The 16,919-nt window shown below is 36.7% G+C and overlaps 2 protein-coding genes and 1 long non-coding RNA gene across 5 annotated transcripts in view; 2 read left to right on the plus strand and 1 right to left on the minus strand.

The window, feature by feature from the left end:
- Positions 1-450: 450 nt before the first annotated feature.
- On the minus strand, positions 451-3,320 carry LOC125139214. The gene is made up of 2 exons (XR_007138299.1): positions 3,220-3,320; positions 451-2,251 (listed from the first exon to the last, which is right to left on the minus strand). It is a non-coding gene; the product is annotated as an uncharacterized LOC125139214 (long non-coding RNA).
- On the plus strand, positions 2,624-8,155 carry trim105 (tripartite motif containing 105). Of its 3 annotated transcripts, none has more exons than XM_047802413.1 (7): positions 2,624-2,775; positions 3,278-3,602; positions 3,910-3,999; positions 4,340-4,573; positions 4,863-4,882; positions 5,068-5,177; positions 5,848-8,155. In XM_047802413.1, the coding sequence occupies exons 2-7, from the start codon at positions 3,318-3,320 to the stop codon at positions 6,399-6,401; spliced, it is 1,293 nt and encodes a 430-aa protein (XP_047658369.1). In that variant the 5' UTR covers positions 2,624-2,775; positions 3,278-3,317; the 3' UTR covers positions 6,402-8,155. The 3 variants fall into 3 exon arrangements, with proteins under 3 accessions (XP_047658369.1, XP_027010503.1, XP_047658368.1); XM_027154702.2 differs by having other exon boundaries at positions 2,625-2,775; positions 3,904-3,999; XM_047802412.1 differs by having other exon boundaries at positions 2,698-2,775; positions 3,281-3,602; positions 3,904-3,999.
- Positions 8,156-13,917: 5,762 nt separating this feature from the next.
- Positions 13,918-16,919, plus strand: part of flt4 (fms related receptor tyrosine kinase 4) — a 39,000-nt gene continuing 35,998 nt past the window's right edge. The window contains exon 1 of the mRNA XM_047802393.1: positions 13,918-14,332. Within this exon, the coding sequence (XP_047658349.1) occupies positions 14,275-14,332 (58 nt within the window). The 5' untranslated portion in view covers positions 13,918-14,274. The remainder of the gene's footprint in view (positions 14,333-16,919) is intronic.

Raw genomic sequence — 16,919 nt, forward strand, 5'->3', positions numbered from 1 at the left:
CCTATACGGATGATGTGATGACTGACAGTTCTGATAATGCAGTACTTGTAGATATGAAGCAGGGAATATAATTATGGTGAGTTGTTAATCAGGATGATTTCCTGGGGGAAGAATCTGTTCCTGTGTCTGGCAGTTTTGGTAAGCAAAGCTCTGTAGTGCCTGCCAGAAGGGAGAAGCTGAAAGAGGTTGTTTCTAGGGTGTGAAGGGTCAGTAGTGATTTTTCCTGCCCAGTTTCTGGTTCTTGTATCGTACAAGTCCTGGGGAGTCTGCAGGGGGGCACCAATTATTTTTTCTGTAGTTTTTACTGCAGAAATATTGCAAATTACCCTCAAGGTATGCAAACATTTGAGCACAACTGTATATGCAGGTCTGCAGTTTATTCCAAGTGTTAAATTTACATTTGAAACCTGTTCATGGAAACACTCATCATGTCGTGCAAAGACACTTCAGTCACATTTGGAATGCTTTATTTCAAATCCATTATGATGGCATACAGAGGAAACATCCAACTGTATATTGCTAAAAGACCAGAGTCACGGTTTTCTATAAGAAAATGTTTGTACAAGTGCAATTATCAGATAATACCCATTTATATTCTAAAGCTTGTAGGAAAAACATACAAACAAAATTAATCAAAACAAAACTAGCTATGTTTGTAGGCACACAGTATTTAATACTCCTTGAGCTGTCTGTTTTTAGGTTGTCATCCCCAACAGATGTTTTAATTATCTTCATCATTAATCACACCCATATGTCAAGAAGCTTTTGTCATTTCAACCATATATAGCTGATGCAGTACACAGTGAAATAAGACAACGTTTCTCCAGGACCAGGGTGCAAAATAAAACAAAGAGAGAGCTAAGGACTTAAGTTAGTCCTATCCACATAAAGAGCATCTGTGCAACAATCCAAGCCATCACATAATACAATACACAAAAGCAGTGCTGACCAGTGTACATACTGTATATTCTATAGCACTATGTGTTTTATGTGCAGAAATACTGGAATGAACACTTAATATAGTAGCAGCAGTTATATGAGGTATTGAGCAAAACATCAGTTGACGGAAATGTGCAAGACAGAATGTAAAGAGTTTGATATGGGTGGTGCTGAATACATGGATGTATATTGGAAGAGTGTGTGTTTGTTGTAGGTCATTGCAATCCATACAGTTGTGTGCGCATGTGTGTATGTGTGTGTGTATTGTTCTCTGTACAGTACGGCAGTAGGTTGAAGAGTGTCTGTGAGGGGTGTGTGGGGTCATCTACAATGCTGTTGGCTTTGCGGATGCAGCGTGCAGTGTAAATGTGTGTGATAGAGGGAAGAGAGACTCCAATAATCTTCTCAGCTGTCCTCTGCATCATCCTGCGATCCAAGATGGTGCAGTTCCCAAACCAGACAGTGATGCAGCTGCTCAGGATGCTTTCAATGGTCCCTCTGTAAAACGTAATTAGGATGGGTAGGGAGATAGATGGGCTTTTCTCAGATGTACTGTAAGAAGGAGATAAGGCTGATGTTGAGTGACCAGGTGAAGTTCTCCGCTTGATGAACACCAAGAAATTTGGCGCTCTTGACGATACCAAAGGATCTGTCGATGTTCAGCAGAGTGGTCGCTTTGTGCTCTTCTGAAGTCAACAACCATTTTTTAGTTTTATCAACATTCAGAGACAGGTTGTTGGCTCTACATCAGGCAGTTAGCTGTTGCACCTCCTCTCTGTATGCTGACTCGTCGTTCTTGCTGATGAGACCCACCACGGTTGTGTCTTCAGCGAACTCGATGATATGGTTCGATCTGTGCATTGCTGTACAGTCAGCAAGGTAAACTGTCAGGACTTCTGCTTGGACATTCTCTGCCGTAAAATTCGTGGGGCGTTCCTGCAGTGTTTTCTGTCACGAGACTCATCTTACTCACCTGTTTGTTATTGGTTTAATTAAGTATATTTATTTCCTCCACTTTGTGGTTAGCTTCGCAGAGTCAGCGTTTGTTTGTCGGGTTGTTCCATGTATTTATTTTTATGTTTTGTTAATAAATCTGTTTTTATCTTGGTATCCCTGCATTTGGGTCTGCTTTTATCCCTGCCTTCTCTGACATGAACAGCAGTGGGCTGAGCATGCAGCCCTGAGGTGCTCCGGTGCTCAATGTGGTGTTGCTGGAGATGCCGTTCCCGATCCGGACTGACCGAGGTCTCCCGTTCAGGAAGTTCAGGATCCAGTTGCAGAGGGATGTGTTCAGTCCCAGCAGGCTCAGCTTCTAAATGTGAGAAGCATATGTGAGTTCCATGTAATAAAATTAATCTTTCAGTCAAATTGGAACATGTGTTTTACACTATAGCCCACAGTTAACAACACAACACTTTTTTTTGTTCTATTATTATATTTAGAATATTCTCCATATGATTTTTTTTCACTCCGTCCAGGGTGTATCCTGCCTTGATGCCCGATGACGCCTGAGATAGGCACAGGCTCCCCGTGACCCGAGAAGTTCGGATAAGCGGTAGAAAATGAGTGAGTGAGTGAGTGAGTGAGTGAGTGAGTGAGTGAGTGAATTTTTTTTCATGTGTTGTATCTAACACTGGTACATAGGGCTCTTGTCAAGTTGGAAGCAAGAGGTTGAATAAGTGCACTAGATAAGGCATGCGAACTATTATATGATACCCTACATAGTGCACTCATTTAAAGGCGTGTGTCGTGGATTGGACGTCCACCCACAAGAGACGGTTAGCATTTTGTACTTTGGACTCCCAAAGCAAACAGAAAAATAGTCTACGTAGAAAGGTGACTATGGGTTTGTTCCCTTAACAGCGTATTTTTATTTTTTTTTGCTAACTGTTGTTAGCCATGTTAAACACTAACAAAAAACTACTGGCTTTAGCAACCAACTTAGCATTATGATGTTTATTGTGGTGCTAAATACATATTGTACTTGAAATGTTAGCATGCTAGTGAGCTAACAAACTTTATTTTGTCTGTCATTGTAAATGTAAACAATATTTTACTATTCTGTTTCCTGTATGTTTATTCGATAATAACCTGAATTTTATTTAGTAAGAAAATAATACTATCCATGTATATATTAGTTTTAGTTTTTAGTTGTTTTTTTTTAGTTTTAGTTTTTTTTGGTTATTTAGTTTTAGTTTTAAGGTTATTTAGTTTTTAACTGTTTTTTTAAAAAGCATTATATAACAACATTATATAACAAAGTAGTTATATTAAACCTACAGTCACAAGATTGTCTTGTAAATATGCTGACAGTTGTTTTTCCCCCCTTGTGTGACAGAAGTGGAAGTGAAAGTCAGACTTCAGGCTTTTCTTCATCCATGGCGTCAAGCAGTATGAATCAGGCTGAGGCTCAGAGTCTTAGTGAGGATCTTACCTGTTCCATTTGCTGGGATCTGTTTAAAGATCCAGTTATGCTTGGCTGCATGCATCACTTTTGCAGGAGATGCATCACAACCTACTGGAAAGGTATCAGAGGTCCAGCTGTCTGCCCTCACTGTCGTAAGGAGTTCCCTAATAAACAGTTTCAGACTAACTATTTGGTATCTGGTCTGGTCGAAAAGGTTCGAACCAATTCGTCAGTTGGGTCTGTGAGGAATTTACAGGTAAGGTCAATGTTTTTCTCAGTCATACAAATAAATCCTTACTGCTTTGTAAGCTCTCATGAGGTTTTACAATGACATAAAAAAGAAAAAGAAAGCCTTGTTGTGCTGGGATATACAATGGATGATTGGGTGCTGTCACAAAACGGATACCATGTGATATTTTTTGACATATCGGTCCAAATATATTGGTTATCGTTATTATTTCAAATATGGCAACTACCTACAGAATAGAAGTCACCCCCAAATTAATTCTAACAATCACAAGACTATACTACAGTGACTTTCATGCTTCTTTTCTTAGAAACAGTTTATGGAGTCTGTGGAATCTCATAAATCACGGAAACAACAGCTTATGGCTATGATTCATAAAGGTGAAGAACAGATGAAGACATTAAAGGTAAGACTCATCAACAAGGTGGAGGACAAAGTGGAGTCTTGCCTGGACAACACCAGAAGAAAGAATGTTAGGTTAACCTTGCAAGCTTATTTGCTCACTGATAATTTTTTACATTGTGTTATAACAAGAAGGATAACATAATGTAAAGTCCAGGCTACATTACCCAGTTTTATGCAGTACTATGAATGATAACAAGGATATATTTTCTAAAAAGTAAGATTAAACAAGCCTGCCAATGCCCTGTTGTACAGAATTTAAAATATGATATAATATAAAATAATATAATATATAACTCCCTCTCTGTTTCTTTTCCTCTTATTTTCTTTTTTGTATGGATTAGAAAGTGGGAGCTGATCTTAGGGAGAGAGTGTGTTGGGACTTCCAGGCCCTGCACCATTTCTTGAACGTGGAGGAGGCAGCCATGCTGGACCAGCTGAGGAGGGATCAGATGGACCTTGAGCAGAGACTGGAACTCAACATAGAGGCCCTGCATACCGCAATTCGAGAACTAGGGCAGACTATGGGCTCAATCCAAAGAGCTGCCAGCGGAGTAGGGAACATGGTACCGGTGGAGGTGAAAGATTCATATCAATTATTGATTTTTAGAGGGAAAGTGGTTGTCTGCCAGTGTTGTAGATGGGACTGCACACAAATGTTTATTTTCCATTTTTATTTCTTTTTCCCCCCTTGTTTTTATTTAAAAGTCTTGAAGGAAAACATGTAAAAATCAAATATTGTAATGTTCAGTGACAAAAGGCACTCAGTTTAAATTTTGCACAGTGGCAGGACTATCAATATGAGTTTGATCAGATTAGAAAATCTGATGTAATGCTAACAATGCTCTATTCTTTGTCCCTCTCTAGCAGCCAGAATTAAATTCCAGGTAAGTGGTAATTGAAAACCTCTATTATATGAGCTCTAGTAATATAGCCTGTCTTTTACTGTCAAGCTTTATTCAACCATGCCATCCTCAACAAGCCGTTTTGTGCTAAGCATTTAACATGCTGTTTTTCTGTCACAAATATTATGATACTTTAAACCTGAATTGATTTTCCCTGTCATTTTCAGAACACATGTTCCAGCCATTAGTGGACCTACTTTTGAAAGTTTAAAGACCAAATACTTAGCACCACTACAGTACACCTTGTGGCGAAAAATGTTTAAGAATTTACAACCAGGTAATGTAGAAAATGTGGTATTCTGTCCTCACTACTACTAGCAAATAAAGACTGTTTTATATCTCATCTGAAGTGCTGTTCAGAGTCAACAGTATTGTTTTGTTTTTGTTTGTTTGTTTATTTGTTGTTTTTTGGGGCGGGAAAATATATTCAGGATATCAGTCAAACGAAGGGGTAGGTAATAACCAACAAATAGTATTTACTGAAAGAACAGTTTGTTGTCGTTTCAAGTAAAAGCGCAGCATGAATTGATGGAGATGAGTGTGTTTTCAGTATCCCCTAATCTGAGAAGGGCAGTAGTAAATTGATAAGGTTGAATTTTAATCCATTCCTTTGAGATGCAACCACTTCACTAATTTGAATGGTAATAGCTTTGCTAAATACTCTCATAGAAGAGAATAACCTCGTTGAAAACCATCTAAAGTACATTCATAAACTTGTAAAATCACCATGCCTTTATATATATCACTACTGGCTAATCATTGCAGATGTAGCAGCCTATTGAGTGTGCATGTGATGGAAAGTGTTTTCTTATCCAGCCCTTTTCAGATTTCTTTTCCGATCATATACTTGCCATTATTTTACTCAATTAATGTAATTTTGTTCTGTAAACCATAATAATCGCAAACTCTTTTGTTCTGAATGTGTCTTTGTTTATTCTCCAACTCAGGCCCACTTTCACTGACTTTTGATGAGGACACAGTTCATCCCAGCCTAAAGCTCTCTCGAGACAGGACCCAAGTGGTTGAGACTGAAGTCATTCTACCATACAAACCTAATAAAAAGCGCTTCATTCAGTGCGTTAATGTCCTTGCAAACCGTGGATTCCATACAGGTAGACATTACTGGGAGGTGGGTGTTGGGACCAAGCCCAAGTGGGACATAGGTGTTGCCCTAGAAACAGTGAATCGACAGGCACGGGTTAAGCTGTGCCCAAATAATGGGTACTGGACCATTCGACTGCGCAACAACACCGAGTACTCAGCAGGCACCCAACCCTGGACCCCAATACGTGTGACCTCTCAACCTCTGAGGATTGGGATCTTTGTAGATTGTGAGGAGCGCATAGTTTCCTTCTACAATGCTGATGACATGAGCCTGCTCTACTCATTCTCCAATGGACCCATAGAGAAGGCTTTTCCGTTCTTTAGCACATGCCTAAGTGAACCTGGGCAGCAAGCTCAGCCGATCCATCTCCTGCACTTTTCCCGCATGGCTATCTGAAAATCCTGACAACAAGAATTTTCAGATCTTCTTACAAAATGTGTAACTTACATACATATAGACTGCCTGGCCCCAAAAAAGTCACCTCTTAGATTTAACTAAGCAAATGTGTAAGAGCCTTCCCTTGAATAATTACTGCAGTGATATGTTTTCGCTAGGTTTATTTAACCCTAACTGATACAGTGAACAGCTTCGTGTTTCTTAAGCACCCATGTCAAAAGATATCCTGTGGTCAACTAAGACAAAAAAAAGAAAACAACTAAGGAGATTACTATTAAAATTCTGTTAAGAACTGTCCAACACAGTATTGAAACCCGGAAGCATACTGGTGAACTATTATGGATAAAAGGATGAAGGATAAAATGTCAGAAAAATCTTCTTGGTCAGAGAAGATCATCTTGATTGGAAATCAAGTTGTATGAAAACATAGAACTCACAGCTATGTTTCATAGTGAAAGCAAAAGTGTTTCTTTTATTGCCATTTCAACCATATATAGCTGACACAGTGCATAGTGAAATGAGACAACATTTCTGCAGGACCAGGGTGCTACATAGAAGAATTCTATCCGCATAGAATTCTACACGCACACTGCAAAGAGGATGCAAGGGATTGGGGCTAAACAGCTGTGTGCCATTAAGAACAGCTGTGTAGCATTGTGGCTATTAAAGGAAAAAGGCTTCATATTGCTAAGGAGCATAAATTTTGGACTCTGGAGCAACAGAAAAAGGTCATGTGGTCTGATGAGTCCAAATTCGCCCTGTTTGAGAGTGATTAGCACATCAGGGCAAGAGAAGTGGATGATGAAGTATTTCACCCATGATGCCAAGTGCCTATCGTACAAACCTGTATTTGTTATGATCTGGGGTTGATCAGGTGTAGGTTCAGCAACCTTATGTGCCAAAAATGAGGTCAGTTAACTACCTGGATATACTGAATGACCAGGTTTTTCCATCAATGGATGTTTTCTTCCCTGATGGCATATTCACAAATTTCAGTGCCAGGGTTCATCGGACTCAAATTGTGAAAGAGTGGTTCAGGGAGCATGAGACATCATTTTCACAAATGTACTGTCCACCGTAGAGTCCATACTTTAACTCCATTGAGAATCTATTGGATGTGCTGGAGAAGACTTTGTGCATTGCTCAGACTCTCATCGGTACAATATCTTGGCTAGAAATGAATGCAACTCTGGCCGGAACTAAAAATTGTGATATTGCATAAGATTTTCGAAACAATGTCACAGCGAATACATGCCCTAATCAAAGCAAAAGGTGATAGGTAGTGTGTGACACAGGACATTAAATCATTTACAAAGCTCAGCATGCATGTTTTAGTTATGATACAGCTTTCACTAATCATGTTTTATTCCTGCATATTCAGTAATTCATGTGTATAATGTACAAACTATGATCAATAACAGTTGTTCAATAATCTTGTTATTTTGTGAACAGTTGAGAGCGGCTGGTGATTTGACAGTGTTGACAGTGATGAAGTAATTCATCATAGCTAACCTTGCAACGTTTCACAAGAAATGCCACTCTAATTGAAAATTTCTCTATTATGAAAACGTCATAGACTCTGTAAACAATTTTGTAGATGTACCTATATACTGGATGAACTGTAAATATTTTATAATTCTTTGCTGATTTATACAAGTCATTAAACAATCTGTAATGTGTTCAGGAAGACTACCTAGTCAGACACACTATACAATGTATGTAACTAATATACAGTAATAAAAAAAAAAATGTTATCAGGTGCAGCAGTTGTGTTGTTTCCTTTTAGGGAAATACCCGTACAAAATTAGAATTTCATGAAAATAATTCTTCATAATTAATCATGCTATGTACCAATGCCAGTAACAGTTCACCCAGATTTAGTCATTTGGATGCAGATCACAGTATGCTGTATTTCAAAATCTATGCTTTGGGAGATGTCAGGAAAGTGCTTGGGTTTCAGGAAGATGTTGGATTTAATACCTGTTATCTTCCTCCTTAAATGATGTATCATCAGAAATATTGTTCTTATTGCTTTTTAATACTTTTGAAGAATTATCTGTACTCCTGGAGATCAAGGTTCTACTGACATCCAATTACAATATTGATTAATGTTAAACATTTTTAAATGTACCTCATTGTTTGTTTTTTTCCTCTTGGATTTATGTAAAATCTAGTTTGGAAGGCATCCACTGTAGCATCCCGGACACCCAAAAAAAGCATGGATCGAGTGCTGTTATCTGTAAGAGCAGACAAGTGCATCAACATCCTCTTTCCTTTTGCTCCCTGTGAAGGGTCACACAAACAGAAAGGCAGTGCTTGTGCCCCAAACTGCTTTACTGTCCTCCTCAGGGGGTTGTTGGACAGGATGTGGCATAACCTTTGCCATTTTAGCGAATTTGCTAACTCTGTTAATTCCTCAGTGTCACAGCACCTTTAAATACCAGGAATGGTAAGAATTACAAAATCCTATTAACATTTTGAATAAAGAGCTTATGTGCCTGATGACATGAAGTCAAATTCAGTGATAGTCCCTTTCACCTAGGTTATAGATTAATGTGTATGTATGTTATGTGGTCATTATTTATTTAATAAAACGCTTAAAGAATTATAGCAGTGAGGGATGATTATTGGGTAGTGAATGACTGAGGATCAGTTTGTGTGTGTCCGTGTTGGGGTGGGGTGATGGAGGAGGACACTTTTCTGAATCATTCATCTCTCAGGCCAATCAATGAAGTCATTTGGTACTTGCTTTAATCTGAGCATCAGCACCTCACTATTGGACATTTTAATAAAGAGGACATCATCATATGATGACACTGGCAAAAAATATACAAATATGCTGCAAACAACAGAAAACAGAATAATTCATTCATTTAAGGTTTTTGGCAGTGCGGTAGGTGGCTGGCGGTGAGAAACACCGTCCAGTTTCCTTCCGATGAGAGGGAAGCTGTGGAGTGTGTTTGCTGACCTCAGGATGTGGCAGATGTAACAGTGGCACTTCAAGGCCTAGTCCTTGAGCTGGACCCTAGAGAGTAATATTTAACAGGAACACTGTCCTTTTCATGTGGCAAACAGAAAAACATAATAATAATAATAATAATAATAATAATAATAATAATTATCAGTGTCAATATGTCAAATCGGATCTGTTATAGTATAACTATAATATATAATATATATTATATAATAATATAAGACCGCAAGATATTTTAAACTAGAGAAACATGAATTAAAGACAAATTGTCAAAAGTCAAATGTAGAACATAATACAAAAAACTAGATTGTGATTGTGTTGTTAATTTTTCAGGGATTTTCCCAGCTTAATAAATGTATGTTCTCTTAGAGCTACAGCAAGTTATTGTATCTAAATTGACCATTTTTCAAAATGTGAGAGGTTTGTAAAATTAGGATTCTTCATTGTATGCTAAAGTTTCACATTCATTTAAATAAGAAAACCACCACTAATCTAATCAGCTAATTTTGAGGGATCTTTACCTTTAGATGGTAATGCTAATTTAATGTCTGAATAGCTTCAAGTGTTATTGTTGAAAACCCCTGGGTATGGCATGAATAGTTTACTGAAATAAAGAAACCGTTTGAACCAAAAAGTTGTTCTAGTTGTGGCCAGAGCTTTAAAATATGTTCTTCATAAAATAAATAAATAAAGAAACAGTGACAAGAGTCTCAATATTGTTGTGGGATCTGCCTGTTTACACCTGCAGGTAGGTGTAGAGAAACAAGCAGAGCCCACAATAATATGTCAAATTTCGTCACTGTTGTTCTTCACATGGGATTTTTTTCTTACATCCATTTTGTCCGATATTTTCAATGGAATGATAAACCTCTGAGGGCAGATAATTCTAACCCTAACCCTAACCCTAACCCTAACCCTAACCCGTCCAGTTGATTTCCAGTAATACTGCAAATATCAATGAATAATAGATTGTTAAGGGAATAAAACACAGTACTGACACTAGAGAAGTCTAAACCATAACTGCAAAAATAAATAACGAAAAATAGGAGATTAAAATGATACCATGGGTATTTTGTGCATATATAAAAAGCAGCACCATAAACACTAGAGGTAAATATAGTAATAAACCATAACATTAAAATCACCTGGCCATAATTTTAATTATATCTGGTCCTGGATTGATAATATTTCATAGCAGGATGTGTTCCAAATCCAAATTACACCCACAGACCATGTACTAGTAAATAATATGGGGGATGTGGTAGCCTAGAGGTTAAGGTGTTGAACTACTGATCGGAAGGTCATGAGATTAAATCCCAGGTCCACCAAGCTGCCTCTGCTGCTCCCCTGAGCAAGACCCTTAACCCTCAATTTCCAATTTCTCTGGTGTGTATGTATATATATATATATATATATATATATATATATATATATATATATATATATATATATATATATAAGTCACTCTGGATAAGAAAATGTGATATGCATAATGTTCATTAATAGTGGTGTCACTTTGAATATGGGAAGGAACGGGAGACAAATATCTCTTTAAACACAGCATCCTATACTGTATATCAAGATTCTTATGTGCTAGGTCTGTGTGTGCTTGGGCAAGAACAAAATTTTTTTGCTTAAAAAAATCCTATATTTAAGTCAATTTAGACATATTGTAAAATTTCCCTGACCTTGTACAACTAAAACCAACATTAATGTTATCACTAAAACCACCATAATGAGTCACATGATGTTCATGTATGATTTCCTTCACTTATTATTTGTGAAGTCTACTGAATTGTAGAAAATGGTTGAAGCTTGCATGCATTCACTGCCTCTAATGAGTCTTGTTTTACTATGAGTCATTACTTTTCCCAAGAATATAAATTAGTTAAAACCACATTAGTGAAAGTTAATTATCCATTCTGTTGTATTCATGTACATGCCCTTAGACACTTGGGGAGTGGAGAGTCTCCTGACCACCGTCATAACATCCCTAATGAGTGGTACTAAAGCCAAATTAGATGCAAAGTCAGCTACGTAAGAACCACACAAACAGAAACTAATGTGAATTACCAATTGCATGTCTGCTTTTTAAATATGTTTTTGTATGTGGTGTTTTGCCTTTCAAAAATTTTGTTATCTCTGAAAACAGAGAGGATAAATGACGTGTATTAAGAACGCAATGTGTCGCATATATTTTAAGTCACTGGAGCATAATGATGAAGTCTGTACTCGATGAATCGATTAATTAATCGATGAAGTATGTACTGTATATTGTTACTTAAAGTTAAGGTAATTTTATTTTCCTGTGATAAGTGATAACTATATACATATTTAAAATGATAAATATGTAGGCTGTCATATTATACTATCTATTTATAATACAATGAGCAAATTATTATATTTATCATACTGAACTTGTTTCATTCATTTCATATTGTTATATTTACAATTCTATGTTTAATCGGACAATAGAATCTTATCATACAGCAGTGTGTTTGAATGTCTACGTCTTGACTCTTTTAACCATTTTAATGTCACTAGTACAGAAACCACAGACCCAGAAACATACTATACTGAGTATACTGTATCTAAATGTATTCATTTTATTGGCCGTCCACAATGACCTACATATGAAGAAGAACATAACATACAGTTTAGCAGCTGAGGGATTAGAGCTTTGCCTCAGTGTTTAATGGCTAAGAACTGCCTATGATAGTGCATTGTTATTTAATGTATTCAGTTGTACATGCTAAAAGCATGAAGTTATGCAGAGCACATACAGTTAAACATGCAATGTCTTCACAATACAGCATGGAAGTTCTTTAAATAAATAAATAAACAAACAAAAAAATACTATACAATTATGTATAGTACAGCTCTTTCATAGGATACTTTTGGTACACAAAATTTTACAATTTTACCGAGACTGTTAGACCATTACAATTAAGAAGGGATTTAGATTAAACTGTAGCCCTTTTGGCAATCTTACATTTAACTGATGCACACATATTTTAAACTTGACAAGCTAGATTACATAAAGCCTAGACGTGTATGATATATTTTTGTATGAATTCTGAAGCTGTTTAAATTAAAGTAATATGGCAACCACATGTATCTTATCTATAATAAATATTGTTATTTTAATTGTCTATTGACTGTTCTGTAATCTCTGTGGAGATGCTTTTGATTGCCAGATCTGGCACATACACTGGGTGTGTTCGTGTAAGTACATTTCTAACTCAGCAGTGCCAAAATAACTATGGAGCAGAAAGAGACTGCCTGACAATGCAGGCCAACCTGCTGTGGTCTTTACAAAACAATGGTCAAATCAAAGTGCTTTTTGAAAGGTGATCATCTTTTGGAGCATTTCAACAACCATTGTACTATTTTGCACACTGCAATAGGTAACTTCACACAGTGAAAACGACAATTCATTTTTTTTTTATCTTATAAAGAATCCTACACTTTCTCTTACAGCACACTGAGTAAATCCTGCAAATATCCTAATGTCTTATTTATTTACTGTTTGTGATAATTTATTTATTTATTTGTTTGTTTGTTTGTTTGTTTATTTATCTAGAGTTGGAAATATAACCTTCTTTCAAAACATATTCCATGATCATCTATTCTTTGGTGAATTTAGGTCCTTTCTTGTTTTTTTCACTTGTTATATGGATCACGATGAATCTGGAGCTTATCCTGTGAACACTGGCCATGTATTCTATCAATACACTCTACTTTACCTGTCTAGCACCTACCTGTCATAGTACCTACCTGTCCATCACAGGGTACTATGACCACACTGGATGATATAATGATATACTATCAATATGATCATAAACTATGTCATAAAAAAATAAAATGATTAGAAGCATGTGATGTGGATTTAAAATGTTTTACTTAATTCTAAATTCTAAATCTGTATAAATACACCTTTCAGCTTCTACTTTGTAAAAATACAAATGAATAGATTATTCATATATTAATTAATAAGGAACAGGGTTTTTTTTTAAAATTATTACAGTCAAAAATAACACACACACACACACACACACACACACACACACACACACACACACACACACACACACACACACACACACACACACACACACACGCATCAGCTCACTCACTCATACTAGCATAACATAGCATTTAACCTGCTGACAAGCTTCTGGGAGGCGGGAAACCCATACAGACCCAGGAGGAACAGCACAGACACTTCACACACACAGTATACACAGTAACACCATCTCTAGAATCATAGATTCCTGGTATATTTTGTCAGTGGAACAGTGGGGGTGTTAACTCATGTAATTCAACACTCCTTGTAATTCTACTCTTTTTCACAGTTACCTTAAGCAAGTCATTTTATTTTCCATAATCTGTGAAACTTAACTAATAAAGTGAGCAAATTCTCTAACTGTAGAAGTTTTTTCATGTCACTTGAATTTTTTTCAGAGGAGGAGACACCTCTTACACAACGTGTGTGTGTGTGTGTGTGTGTGTGTGTGTGTGTGTGTGTGTGTCCTGATGGTCCGACCCTCAGACCGCGGCCCCCCGAACACTTCATCAACCAGCAGGCTGGACGAGCAGAGGAAGGGGAAACGAGTGTAAATTCATTCAGGTCTACGTGAATCTCTTTTTTACACGGGGAAAAGGGCCGCATGGTTTCTCTTTGTCATCCACAGACCTTTTCTACGATTGTGAGGATATAGATAGATAGATAGATAGATAGATAGAGAGAGAGAGAGAGAGAGAGAGAGAGAGAGAGAGAGAGAGAGAGAGAGAGAGAGAGAGAGAGACGCACGGTTCACCTGAACGCTCTTTCCTGCGGATTTACCTTCTGGAGAATTAAATGACTTCAGATTAACGCCAAATTGTGGAAACTTGGAAATGAAGAGAGACTGGACGCTTTTCGGCAGAATTTGGATCGGGATCTCTTTTATCTCAGGTGAGATTGCGTCTTTTGCGCATTTGTGCCAATGGAAAGTTGGACTAAAGTTTCACCTTTACGCATTTGCCACGCAGGTACTATAAATTCTTTTTCAGAAAATGCTTCTGTTTCATCCTAAACTTTTTGATCCAAAGCACAGATTTTTTAGCAAATATTTCACATTTACATTCTTAAATATAGAGATCCGTTTCACATACAAGGTAAAGTTTTTAACCTGCCAAATTAATACCTGTTTGTGTCATTGTTTTGCATGGTGAAATGAATGACAACAAAAATCTGTTAGAATTTGGCATGAGTCATAGTTTCTGTTAGAATTTTGCATGGTGTATTATTGGTAATCTGATGATTAAGAAAATGTAAACTTGACCATGCTTCATCAGAATTTGAGCATGCTTGATGCTTGATCATGTAAATGGGGTATGTACTACAGGAATGGATGTAAATTGAGTGTGCTTTCTGCGCAATTGACATACATAATGGAAAAAAATTAATTTACCAAAACATAGTCATTAAGTCTCCATAATCATCAGATTTCACTTTGGCACTTCACTTTTCACTTTTACTGACGGATTTGGAAACTACATGTACTGTAGAGTAAACTGTGGATGGATGATTCGCTGGCTTCAGAGCATCTCTTAACTATTCCTGTGTCACTAGAGGGAGCCTTGACTTTAATTTAACTTTTCAATTACCATCATCAGCCTCCAGTATATTAAAATGATTAATCATACTGAAAAAACAACATCATTTTTATGCACACTATGTAGGGCACTCAGGGTCCTTTTACATAAATGGATAAGTCTAATATGAAGGCAACGTTTGCATCACAGTTCGGACATAGGGGTACCCAGTGGAGTGATGGTCGGAGATCTGTTGGGCTGTTAGTGTCATTAAGCGGAACTAATAAGAAGTCATGTGGTGGCTGCTTCAAATGAAGTCATTATTGACTTTTTTATTGTTATTGTTTATTGCTATTTTCTTTCAATCACATTCAACATTTGGCATCCAGAGTATCACTTTTTTCCATTGTTATAGCCATCCGTGCTTTTTTAATTGTGCTACACAAAGCTACAGTCCACTCTAACATAGAATGATGTCAACATGAGACACTGTCCATATATCAGGTAGTGAGACCTAGGAAGTGCTCTTATGTTTGCCGGGTTATATAAGTGAATTACCACACTTTGGGAGGAGGCTTCTGTAGATAGATGGGCACTTTCACCATCAGACATCCACAGTAACAAAAACACAGTTTTTCTCCTTATATGAAAAGCACACAGAGACTTGTTGACCCATAGAATTGGCTATTTTTTTAGAGCAAAGACTGGATCTGGTTTATAGAGAATGGATCTGGTTAATAGACATGTTTCATAAATATTTAATAAATCCTCTAGTGTTTGTTAATCTTAATCTACCACATTCTATTTTATTTACAATTACCATAGACAATCATTTTGAAAAGGAAAAGAAGAAATTTTAATTTACATTCATTTCCGATAAAGAGGAGGAGACAGACATAACAGAAAGGTTTATTAACTTTACAAAAGCTCTGAGATCTATCTCGATAACAACAAAATTCAGAATGAATTACACAGTTATCATTAAATTACACTGGAAATCTGAGATTGATTTTCCATTATATAATATAATTAAATAATTAAAAAAAAAATCCTACAAAAATCTATATTTCCTACAAATGCCTCTGGACTTCCATTATATGTGATTTTCATATCACTGGATTTTTGTTCTTTTTACCCTACATGGAACTGAAACCAAATGAGAAAATAGGTGGTTATGAGGATCAAGAAATCTTAAGGTTTGCAAAGATAAGGATTAAATAGATTAAAGCCTGAAGCAACAACAAATGTTCTACATGCATATTGATTTCAAGTAATTTAATTCTACTGAATGGAAAAAGCTCAAGCTATTTGCTTAGCTGATTTAACTTTTACTATCCACCTGTTAGAATATGATATGCTATGAGACCAATGCCATGAGCATGTTGCTTTAAAACACTTCCTTTTCTTCTTACAACACTAACCAATGGAACAGAGATTCGTCTTATGATTCAAAACCTCATCTGTCTCTTCTGTCAAGCAGCACAATTACTGCAATGCCATCATCTGGGCGATTATGAACAACTTCTGTCTTACATATTGAGGTTTCTTTCTACTTGCTGAGCGGTGTTTGAAGTAAGAGTCATTATCAGAATGGCATGTTTGAGCTTTAAGTGTAATATATTGTCCTGTGGTCTGACTGGTGAGTTAAGGGGATAGGAGGTTCATGTGTCACAAACACACACCTCCAGTAGATATAAAACCTCATAGAGCATTTATGCTTTTCAGACTTTATTTAAATATGGAATGATTTATGTTGAGGTTGTTTGTCTGCAATGTTATAGCTGTAGCTGGGGTGAGAAAATCATTCCTTGTTGGTGTAAAGGTCATGATTATTGACTCATGTTGCCACAGAAATGTGAATGTGTGTGTATAGTGCCCATTAATGGCCTGGTGTTCAAGTCTGAGTATATGCTTACCTAATACCCAGTTTTGTCGATATCGGCTTCAGATCTTCACCAGGATAA

The sequence above is a fragment of the Tachysurus fulvidraco genome, chromosome 17, assembly GCF_022655615.1.
Source record: "Tachysurus fulvidraco isolate hzauxx_2018 chromosome 17, HZAU_PFXX_2.0, whole genome shotgun sequence".
Lineage (NCBI taxonomy): Eukaryota > Metazoa > Chordata > Actinopteri > Siluriformes > Bagridae > Tachysurus > Tachysurus fulvidraco.